We start from the raw sequence: 12,118 nt of genomic DNA on the forward strand, positions 1-12,118 counted from the left end.
GCTTCCATCGTGAGGCAAAATTGCTCAAAACAACTGATGCACATTCTGGCACCACTGAGGACAATTGAGTCTTGCAGGTATTGATGTCAATGTTGTATTTCTTCAGATTGGCTTTCAAGGTGAATCTCTTCTTTTGTTTACCTCTAAAGCAGTGACCATCAGTGATTTGGGAGTACAAGACTTGTTTCAGTAGCTGGTTGTCAGGCATCTTTATGATATGCCCTGTCCAACAGAGCTGGTGCCACGTAAACATGGCTTCAATGCTGGTGGGTGCTTGCTTAAGCCAGAATGCTGGCATTCATTCTTCTATCTGTCCAACTGACAAAAGATTTTCTGAAGACATTGCTGATGGTAATGTTTCAAAGCTTTCAGGTATTCCAATATGTCATCTATGTTTCATACCCATATAACATGGATGGGATAACAACAGCTGGGTAGATGAGAAGTTTGGTTTGGGTCCTGATATGATTATTGAAGACATGGTTTTGGAGATATCCAATGGCAGCACTGGCAGATTTTGTTTAGTGTTGAATATCACCGTCTATGTTTGCTTTTTGAGGAAGATGGCTATCCAGGCAGGGGAAATCCTTAACATTTTGCAAGGATTGCCCTGTAATTGCAATATATGGAAGAGCAGCTGGTTGGTTTGTGGTAGTTTGATAAAGTATCTTGGTTTTTATGAAGTTGACAGTGAGTCCAAGCACTTCATGTGCTTCACAGAAGCAATCAAGAATGACTTGCAGCACACTTCAATCTAGTGGGTACACGCAACACAATCATTAGCATACAGAAGATCAGTAATGGAGGTATTGGTTATCTTGGATTTGGAATGTGATCAGTTGATGTTAAAGAGTTTCCCATCCATGCAATACTGGATGCTGACTCCAGATTCAAGTCTATCAGCAGTGAGATGCAGAATAGATACAATACTGATAGAAAAGAGAATTGGTACAACCACACATAGTTGATAGTTTCATAGTTGGTAGAGTCAGAAGGGACCTGAGCAGATCATCAAGTCCTACCCCCTGCCATGGGCAGGAAAGAATGCTGGGATCAAACGACATCCTTGCTTGATTCCAGTTCTGATAGCGAAGAAGTCTGTTTCTGACCCATTGCTCAGAACATGTGCTGTCATGTCATCAAAGAAGTTTGATAATGGAAACAAATTTTGGCGGACATCCAGATCTCATCAGGATCTTCCATAGGGCCTCTCTGTTGACTGGAATAAAAGCATTAGGTCAATAAACATCTCAGTGTTACCTGAGGCAGTTATTCTGCAGCTGTCTCCCAACAAAGATAATCTCTATTGTGCCTCTGAGTAGTCTGAAAACACATTGCATAAAATCTCATTGGCAAAGACAGTGAAACTGTTGAGGAGATTGCGGGCAAAGATCTTCCCAGCTATGGACAGGAATACAATACCAAGAGAATTGCTGCAATCCAATCAATCTCCTTTCTTTAATATGGTAACAATTCTGGCATCTCTCAAAACATTGGGAATTTACGTTAATAGTTTTTCAAAATAATGATATGTAAGATGATGATAGAACTTTCTTCCATCTTGCTTATAAATTTCAGTTGGTATTCCATCAGGACCACATGTTTTGTTGTTTTTCATTTGCTTAATGGCTTTCAAGGAATCTTGATAAGTCAGTGGATCTTCAAGGTAGTCCTTAATGGGGTGTTGTGGAATGGCTTTGAAAGTACTGCCTCTGGCATTAGAATCTTGGTTCAGAAGCTCATGCAAAGAGCTCCTTCCACTGTGCGTTGATGGTGGTGTTGTCTTTAAACAGTGTTGTTCCATCCTTGGACCTCAAAGGGACAACTCCTTGTAGTGCTGAAGAAACTATGCACGTTGTGGCTGCCACCAAACTTTTGAAGCTCTTTTGCTTTGTGTTCCCAACACTTGCTCTTTTTTCTTAAATTTTCCTCTGGGTCTCAAATTTAATGTGGTGATAAGCGTCTTCTGGAGTTGATGTCATTCTGCCAAGCTTTCAAGGCTCTCCATTTTCTGTCAATAAGAGCTTGATTTTCCCTATCATTCTCACTGAACCAGTCCTGATTCTTCTTTGCAGAGAAGCAAAGAGATTCTTTGCACACCTCATGGATGCCTTTCTTGAGGTTCTCCCAGTGATCAATATATAGACATCAGGGAGGTCAGAGAGTTTCTCGCTGAGACATTGCTGGAGGTGGCCACTTTTAGTAAGGTCTTTTAAGTACTCGATATTGAAGCTCTTCCTTGATTGCTTCTTTTGTTTATGTCATTTTGGGATGATACAAATGGACATGACCATGTATCAAACAATGATCCACCCAGCAGTCATGTTTGCGCTGCTCAGAGCTCCAGTGATACAGACATCATGAGAGTCCCAGCACACACTATGACACAGTTAATCAGGTGCCAGTATTTTGAGTAGTGGTGTATTCATGTTGTCTTCCATTTATTGCTTTGATACAGTAAGGAATTTGTAATGATGAGACATGTTCTGAATAATTGTTCAGGAAAACAATGCCATTTAAATTTGACTTTTCCCACCCCTACCTTTCTAGGTGTTTTTTTCCATAACTCAGAGTCTCTGCCTGCTCTAGTACTAAAATTACAAAGAATTATCCTATCTTCTTTAGAGACAAATGACAAGACTTGGGTCAAGTTTAGAATCCAATTCTTCTTTTGTTTCTTCATCTGCATCAAGGTCAGGGCATATGCACTGATGACTGTTTTATGTTGTCTCTTGGTCAGTGGAAGATAAAGGGTGATGAGATACTCCCTGATGCCAGATAGACACTCCAGCATCTGAGTAACAATCTTGGTTTTGATAGCAAAACCAACGCTGTGGATGTGTCTGCCTTTTCCTTTCCAAAAAAAATAGGTTTAGCGACCACCATGCCTGTGACTGCTCCTGTCCTGTGTGTCTGTTCTAAGTGAAACAACATTAATATCAAATCATGCAAAGTTCTCTGTCCATGAGTGCTGTCTTTTGCTCCCATCAGTCACTGTTAGGGTTGTCCATCAGAGTGTGGACATGCCAGACTGCAAACTTCATTACTTGATTCGGACTGCTGATAAGAGTGATCCCATTAGACATGATTTTCCAGCAAGGTGAACTGAGAGAGTAGACCCTATATAGATTTGCTCAGTCATGACTGCAGCTGCTGAATTGCACAACTGTCTCAATTCCAAGTACAAAACAACCATCATGCAATCACTGCCTCTGTGCAAGTCCATAACTAGAGGTTTCCAGTGATCGTGGGAAGGAAACTGTTATCCAAAGATAAGGAAAACCTAGACAACTGAAGCTTACTATCCTGCTGCAGCCTTCATCCACCTCTGCAGCCACTGTAAGGTATTCTTTTTTCATCTGCCTGCTCTACAACTCAGGGCTTTTGTATTTATTTTTGAATAGTTAGTCTAGAAACCTCACTCTCAAACATGCCACCATGGGTGACTACCAGGAGCACAAGTCTCTACCATGTCAAGGTTGTGATCCTTGGAAGGTCCCATTAGCACAGCCTATGCATTTTCTTAAAAAAAAAAATCTTTAATGTAAAAGTTTTATCTGTGGCTTCACAAAAAGGCTCAGGCTTCTCCACGTTAAATATGGAACATTGGTTCCTATTTGCTGACCTACTAGATTATAATGACTCCAGACTATGTTATATTTTTTTAAAATTGCATATAGTATAGGTAATTTCCCAGCAAAAAAAAAAAACTTGTTGCAGTCTTCAGCATGAACAAATTACTGACAACTAAAAGGACACATTTTTGGGTAGCTTATCAACAGATGAATGTCTTATCCAGCAGTACCCAAGAGAACTGTGCCTGCTTAATACCCAATACCAACACATTTCAGGTGTCTACTTGTCTACTAACCTGGCTAGGGTCCAGAAATTTTTCAGCTAGGCCTGGATGCTATTATCAACTCTAAATTGTTCTCTATTCTATGTCATTCCCTAGGCTACTAACAGGACCAGCATATTATTTTATTCTAAAAAATAAATTTCCCTCAGACAGGTCAGATCATTACCTCTCCCAAGGATCACAGAAAACAGAAGTCATATGACTAGGAGGACTTACAAAGAGGGACTCTGAGTTTTACTCTCTGAGGCCCCTGGCAGACATTAAAATAGTGGTGTATAGCAGGACATGCAATGTTTGGAATAGGGTATAAGGTTCCTCAGATCCTACTGGCACTCAGACCTGCCCCCAGCACTATTCTACAGTTCGGGCAGGAGGTGGCTGTGTGCAGGATTTGGGGGCAATCCTGCTCAATCCCAATGGTCAGCTGAAATGACTCAACATTACTTCTAATAGTAATAATCATCATATTTTCACTTGTTTTAATACTCTGGACACTTTACTTTTTATAGTGTGAAACAGAAAGGTACAAGGTAGCATCGTAGGGTCTGATTATGGAATCCTCTCTCATACTGATGAAACTTTTTCACACAGTTAGTTCCATAGGTTTCACCTTAATGAAGTGACTAAGCTCTCCACAGTCAAACCCTCTGTTTATATAGCAGATTTTATTCAAACTCTCTCCTTATATACCTATACTCTCCTCCACAAGGCTCATAAAACCAGAGGGGAGAGTACAAACTTGAGACCAGAGGGGAGTATACAAGCATTTGTTCTTATAAGAGAAGCTCTCTCACAAAGGAGATCTCTTCCAGATTGTTGCTTGGAAGATCTTCCCTGGAAGAGGCTTGTTTTCTTCAGAAGAAATTGAACAAATTCTTGCACACACATCATTTCTACCAGGAGAATGGCAAAAAGAAAAATTCAATGCCTGCACTTGGCTTGAAATAAATCTGTTTCAGTCAAAAGGAGTTACACAAAGAAAACTGTTCACACTAACATGTGAAATGATGGCAAGAGACATAGGCCAGTGTTCAATAAGGAAAAGGAAGGGGGAAAAAAAGAAACTTACAAGATATAGGAAGTAGTTTTCTGTTTTCCCCAAATTGTTCAAGTACTTTCAAAATCCAAGAACCACAGCTCTCCTTATTGCTAAATGCACAGTACACCAATTATCTTTTATCACAGTTAGTTGCTGACAGTACAAGTAGTAGAGATAAACTAGAGATGACTTAACATACGTCTTTTTCATTTTTTTTTTAAGAGTTAAAGAAAGTTCCAGGTAACATACCTCCAGATATTATTAAACTCGATATGTCGAACAATAAAATCAAACAACTGCAAGCTAAGGAGTTTGAAGATGTTAGCGAATTGAAGATACTAAACCTCAGCGGTAATGGAATAGTTTATATAGATCCTGGTAAGAATAATTTGCATATTTGTAACAATGGTAATCTGTTTTACTGATTATTAGCTCTGGCAATCTCTTCACCCCTCGTAGTCTAAACATGAAAAATCAAGACGATCAGAAAACTAACAAATTTTGCTATCTGTTTAATTGAATTCAGCAAGCCAAATTCGAGGCTGACGTGTCTTGTTCACTTAAGTCAATGTAGTAAGCAAGGACTTTGGCATACTTTGTTTCACATTTAAAACAGTACAAGATTCAGATATAAGACTAAACAGTCAAGATACTACATAAATTACCTTTCTAAACACTATATCACAAACCTGACTAACGTTAGCTTATGATGCTAACTGCTTTTAATTAATACTATTTAATTAGTACCATTACTATCATTATAGACTGAGAGGATTAAAAAGGTATTTTTAGTTCTGAGATATAGTTTTCTTTACTAGAGCTAAAAACGGCTGCACAAAATATTCATCAGAATCTCATAAAGTGAACTTGGGCTCATGAAAGTTTGTGATCTATGTATTTTAGATAGTCTATAAAGGTGCAGATCTGACCTGCATTTAATACATTGTAGGACATTTCTTCAGAACAGGTTTTAAACAGGGAAAGCAATCAGACATATGAAAGAGAACGACTGAAAGAACAAAGATTAAAAAAAACAAACAAACCCCACTGCTTCCTTCCATAGCATTCTGAAACCTAAAGAAGATAGGACAATAGTAACCTAAATAAAATACTACTTAAGAGGTTTTAAATAATTTATTGCTAGATTCCTTACATGAAAGCCTATACCATGCAAAGGCTGCAGGGTGGGTTTATTTAAAATATGACTTACTCTGTGAGACACACTGCAGTGGATTTGTAAAGATGCATGCTTTGTCTGCCACTGATTTACTGCCACTGAATCAAATGTATTCATTTCACAAGTAAAAAATACAAGTAAAAAAAAACCCTACCAGTCCTGCCTATTTAGCCTGAGAACAGTCAAATATTCTCTCCTTCTCACCAGCAACATCAGTAGTAAAGATTCTGTAGGTCAAATCAGGCATTCACCAACACAATTCAGTTTTGATATTTTCAAATTATACTCGAGTATTGTCTGCATAGGGGATGGTATCAGAGAAATTAAGATGTTTCACTGTGGCTCTGCAAGCCCTGTTTTGAGCTCAAGCCAAATCAGCCCACAGTTAACTCAGCTATAAATAGGTACTTAGTCATGTGGGCTGGGAAGTCAAAGTGTATGAATACACATGCATTTGGAGCCATTTCATTGGTGTGTCCCACAGAGCAGCTATTATGTTTTAACAATTATGTGTGGACAAGCTATGAACCATAGAAATGTAGAAAAACCTTGGATGAAGCAGCATGGAGCTGCTTTGCTCTTTTTGTTTTCTTCACAGCTTGGCCAGATATAGCTGTTAGAATGCAAGTTTCTGCACACCTGATCAGCAGCTCCCCCTTTAAAACTGTTCCAAATATACATGTGTCAGCAGACATACACAGCCAGACATGATCCTAGTCACACTACTCCTTTGTGAACTACTGGCAGAAACTGGTGTGCCTTAATTAGGCCAGCACAATGAGTTATTACATGTGAGAAGACCCTTGACTTTGCCTTCATAGAAAACATGTATAGCTTTAACAAGAGGTACATGCCCCTAAGGGTAGATGCAATTAAAACACCTTAAACCAGTAATTTTTCATCCTGTAGGTATAGAAATATTTTATACTGGTAGAAGACACCTGTATATTGATATAAATGTATCCACAGTTAGAGAGGTTGTACCACCATAGTTATTTCAGTCAAAAAAATTCCCTTGCTTAAAATAGTTATACCACTTCAAAATCTGCATACAAACTAGTTTTACCTGCACAGCATAATGCAGCAATGGATTTGGAATAGATATAGGTGATTAAAAGAACTTGATAAAAATTCTGTTGGTGACTCACAGAAAGGAACCAGATTCCAGTTCAATGGTCCTGCAATGTTGTCTCTGAAGTGCTAACAGAAGTAAAAAGCAGTGAAAACATGTATTTGTCAGCAAATTAAGAGTTATTCTGAATACACATAGGGTGCAAACAGAAGTTGTTTGCCACATAATTAGCACCCTGAAAGCACTCTACAGTTGTGCCATGACAGAAGGGCATGGCTGCAGAGCACTTTAAAAGTGTCCGATCATGGGACAAATTAACCCTTATTTCATGAGGGTTCAAATGAAGGTGCTCTGAAGCAAAGCCTTCATTAACTTCTGTTTGTCTACGTCTGGGAGCGGGCATCAGCCCAGCCCTGCCCCCGTGATGTCTTCAGGGTGGAATAGGGGAAAGAAGGGGAGGGAGCACTGTCTGAGGTTTGCCCAGCCTGCACCCACCCCACCCCAAGAGGAGGGCTCTGCCCACCCCATCCTCCAGCACAAGCTGGGCAAACTCCAGACAGAGCACCCAACCCTCCCTTCCATCCTGAAGACAGTACTGGAGCTGGGAGGGGGGCAGGGCTAGGCGAGAGACAGACAGGCCACCTCTCTCCCCTGGAGTGGCTTCAATGTAGAACTCACTCCACCCCCTCACCCTCCACCTAACAGCAACATCTGTTGGGTTGGGAGCACGGGGTGCTGTAACTCATGGTGCCTTCTGTGAAGTATCATGAGTTACAGTGGGGAGCTGTCCATCTGTCAGCGCCCATAGGGACCAGATTGATTGTAACTTTTATAAAATTTGCAGTATATCCATTCTTTAAGGTTCAAAAGAAACCTTTATTGTAGACTTAAAGACAATATACAAAAATACTGTTTATTTTTATATAAATGTGGGATTTTTTCCCTGTTTCAGATAAACTTACTTTTCTAACTAATGTATGAATTTCAATAACTGTTTTTCTCTTGATCAGCTGCCTTTTCAGGGCTCGTTAATTTAGAGGAGCTAGATTTATCAAACAACAGCCTGCAAAATTTTGAATATGGAGTATTAGAAGATCTGTATTTTTTGAAATTACTGTGGCTTCGAGAGAACCCTTGGAGATGTGATTACAACATTCATTACCTTTTCTACTGGTTAAAGCATCACTACAGTGTTCATTACAATGGTCTGGAATGCAAAATGCCTGAGGAATACAAAGGGTGGTCTGTTGGAAAATACATTCGGAGTTATTATGAGGAGTGTCCAAAAGACAAGCTACCAGTTTATCCAGAAACAGACAAAGAGGACGAGGAGTGGGAACGACACAAAGAACAATCAGTTCAAACAATAAAGAAGCATGGTGTGATTGTCACTGTAATTGGTTATTAGGGAATTTGTTTTATTACTAGATTCAACAAGTATTTGATACATTTGTCAGAAAAAAATCCTATTGTTTACATTTTTGTTGATTGGGTTGGTTGTCCATAAAGGAATATTTGCCTACAAAGATTTCTTTTTATACCACTTACTAATTACATGATGGCATTAGTTATAGAACATCCTTTATAAACTATTTCTGATAATTTGTTTTGGATCAGTCTCATCAAGTGTCTGGATATCTATTTGAACCTGCACAAGATAAATGGATAGACATAGCTTTAAATCTATGTTGGAAAAGAGCTGTTTTGTATAAACCAAGGCAAAGATCCTGCAATTTGATCTACCTGAGTAGATGCTGCTTCTGCATGGAACTCACTGCAGCATTGGGACTAACTCTCTTCTACGCTGAATGTATTGCCATTTCTTTACCTTTCACTTTCATGAACTTCATGGCAATGTTCTGTAATGTTTTTTTTTTATATCAGCTCTCTTGTATGTGGTATCATAAAAAATCCAATTGCAGTCTAAAGTGAAATAGGGTTCAAAGTCAATGAATGCTGTGCTGGTACAGAGATGTCTAGTGATTAGGCTATAAGACTGTGACTCAAGAGACTTGGGTACTGTTATCTGCTCTGGTACAGATTTCCTATCTGACCATGGGCAAATCACTTAGTATCTCCAGGTCTCAGTTCCCCCATCTGCAAAGCAGAGATAAGCAGTACTTCCTTACCTCACAGGATGTTATAAAAACAATTATATTAAACGTTATCAGGTGTTCCAATACTATGGAAATGAGGCTTCAAAAGTACCCTAGACAGGTAGTGAATACCTCTCAGGGAAACAACTCTTGCTGGATGTTCTCAGTAACAAGATCATCCTTATATAAACATTATTTTATTGACTGATAGCATTCAGCATTTATATAATGCTTCTTGTTTTCAAACTTCCACATTAACTAACAAACAACAGCTCTTAAAGACAAGCATGGTAGTCCCCTTTTTATAGGTAAGAAGCTCAAGCCTATGCAAGTGGATCAGGAGCATGATCAGAACTCAGGCATTCCCAGTGCAAACTATAAAACACGATTCCTCTCTGTCATCCACAAGAGTTATGATGGTGTGCAGACAACAGAATCAGGGTATCAGAGTACACTGCTTCTACAAAAGCTTCAAGCTTCAAAACTTCATAAAAGGACCATCAGCTGAATCAATCACCTGTCTCCAATTGCTCAAAACCTTTATAGAGGAATTATTTATAGAGAAGGAAAGAATCTCTATTAACGGAGAACATTAAATTGAAGGCTCACAGGGAGTGACAATGCCCTACAGGCAAAGCCTTCATCATGGACCTGGTTCAACCAATGACATTTTAAGATGTAAGGAGATAAAGACAGGCTCCTACAATAACACCTAAAGAAAGCCAGAAAACTGGAGGTGGTATCTGTTAAGATTTTTGAGACTCTAAGAAAAATATAAAATAAAGAAATACTCTTCTTTGCCCTTAAAATAATGGTACAATAGACAACCTTCTAATGGCATCATTACTCTTGCTCTTTTTCCTGAACTACATCTTGGGGGTTAAAGTAGTTACTAAAATGTGTATAATTATAACTATGATCAGACTGTGGCACTGATGCCTACACAATTGGATGGGTAAAAAATTGGATGATGGGGCACACCCAGAAAGCAGTGGTGGACGGTTTGTGCTCAACCTGGCGAGATGTGAGCAGTGGGGTACCCCAGGATTCATTCCTCGGGCCCACACTGTTTAACATCTTCATCAGCAACTTGGACAAGGGGGTGGAAAGCACACTGTCCAAGTTTGCTGATGACACTACGATGTGGAGTGAGGTGGACACACTTGAAGGGAGAGAGAGGCTGCAAATAGATTTAGACAGACTACAAAAGTGGGCAGACAGGACAGGAATAGGATGGGATTCAATGTAGATAAATGCAGGGTGCTGCACCTTGGGAGAAGGAATCCACAGCATACATACAGGCTGGGGAGTTTCCTTCTTGAAATCACAGAGGCGGAAAGGGATCTTGGAGTCATTATTGACTCCAAGATGAACAGGAGCCACCAATGCCAGACCGCAGGCGGCAAGGCCAGCCATACCTTGTCATGCATCCAAAGCTGCATCTCAAGCCGGTCCAGAGAGGTGATACTCCCCCTCTATGAGACTTTGGTCAGGCCACAGTTGGAGTACTGCATCCAGTACTGGGCACCACACTTCAAAAGGGATGTGGCCAGCCTGGAGAGGGTTCAGAGGAGGGCCACCCACTTGGTGAGAGGAAAGCAGGACAGGCCCTATGAGGAGAGACTGAGGGACCTCAACCTGTTCAGCCTCAGCAAGAAGAGGCTGAGGGGGGACCTGGTGGCTGCCTACAAACTCATCAGGGGAGATCAGCAGCAAATAGGTAGAGCCCTTTTCTCCCCAGCACCACCTGGGGTGACAAGGAACAATGGTAATAAGCTGATGGAGAACAGGTTTAGGTTAGAGATCACAAGGCAATATTTTACAGTTAGGGTGGCCAAAATCTGGAACCTGCTTCCCAGGGAAGTGATCCTCACCCCTACTTTGGGCAAATTCAAGAGGAGGTTGGATGATCACCTGTCTGGGGTCTTGTGAACCCAGCATTCATTCCCGCCTGTGGCAGGGGGTCAGGCTAGATGATCTGTTCCAGTCCCTCCTGACCCTAACTACTATGAAACTAAGATGTAATCCTTCATGCCTAGGGCTACTTCATTACTTCATTTTGACAATGGTACTAAAGATCCTTTATGTAATAGATAAGTGTGTAATAGATGAGTGTTTATTTGGAACCCAGAAAATGCTAGAACTCAAAAGGCTTAGCTCCTGGAAAACTGGCAGCAACCAGGTGTCTATCACTGTCTTATGGAACCCAAAAGGGGATGATGTAGGAAATGAAAGTTTTTTGCAAGAGTAAGAACTACGAAGCAAGAACAGGAATTAAAACTAAGCCATAACAGGATAAGACGATGGAGGAGAGAAGAATAAATGTATGAAAAGAAGATATAAAAAAAGGGAGATGACTTGAATTACAAGGAATGGGATTCTTGTTGTTTTTTATGAGTTTCTCTGTCATTTGCTATAAATTATATATGTCCTCCACTGAAACACCACAACCACAGACCACACTGCCTCTCAAAACCTCTTATTCTGCACCGTATGATTACAAATGCCCCAAAAACATTTCTGCATCCAAAGTATATTAGAAAACCCTGGGCCTATTTACCTCATTCCTACCCCTTCTTCAATCTCTTTCTGCCTATTACCTCTCTCTTTTCCCATTCTTTCTCCATCCATCTCCAACAAACAGCTGGAGCTGGAGCTGGAGCTGGAGCTTTTCTCCTGTTCCTCATACTTAGTATGGTGTTTAGAGTGCTTTTTATATTCCTTTTGTAATGCCAGGAGGAACAATCCACTATGTTACCCAGAAGCAATACTCCTAACTCTCTGCTGTGGGTTCTAAGTGTATTTTACTAAGGATTGGCTCTAGTAAGAAAAATAATGGAAAGGTCTGTCAATACTGTGGTCAGTACTAGGGAAA

The 12,118-nt window shown here is 40.1% G+C and overlaps 2 protein-coding genes across 3 annotated transcripts in view; one reads left to right on the forward strand and one right to left on the reverse strand.

Moving 5' to 3' along the window:
* LRRC17 (leucine rich repeat containing 17) overlaps positions 1-9,037 on the forward strand; it is an 89,830-nt gene extending 80,793 nt beyond the window's left edge. For both annotated transcript variants that reach the window (XM_025192526.1, XM_006036273.3), the window contains exons 3-4: positions 5,121-5,276; positions 8,158-9,037. In XM_025192526.1, coding sequence (XP_025048311.1) covers positions 5,121-5,276; positions 8,158-8,555 — 554 coding nt within the window. In that variant the 3' untranslated portion in view covers positions 8,556-9,037. The remainder of the gene's footprint in view (positions 1-5,120; positions 5,277-8,157) is intronic.
* FBXL13 (F-box and leucine rich repeat protein 13) overlaps positions 1-12,118 on the reverse strand; it is a gene marked incomplete at its 5' end in the record, with an annotated part of 176,071 nt that overhangs the window by 114,448 nt on the left and 49,505 nt on the right. The window lies entirely within an intron of this gene.

Source organism: Alligator sinensis, unplaced genomic scaffold, assembly GCF_000455745.1.
Source record: "Alligator sinensis unplaced genomic scaffold, ASM45574v1 scaffold896_1, whole genome shotgun sequence".
Lineage (NCBI taxonomy): Eukaryota > Metazoa > Chordata > Crocodylia > Alligatoridae > Alligator > Alligator sinensis.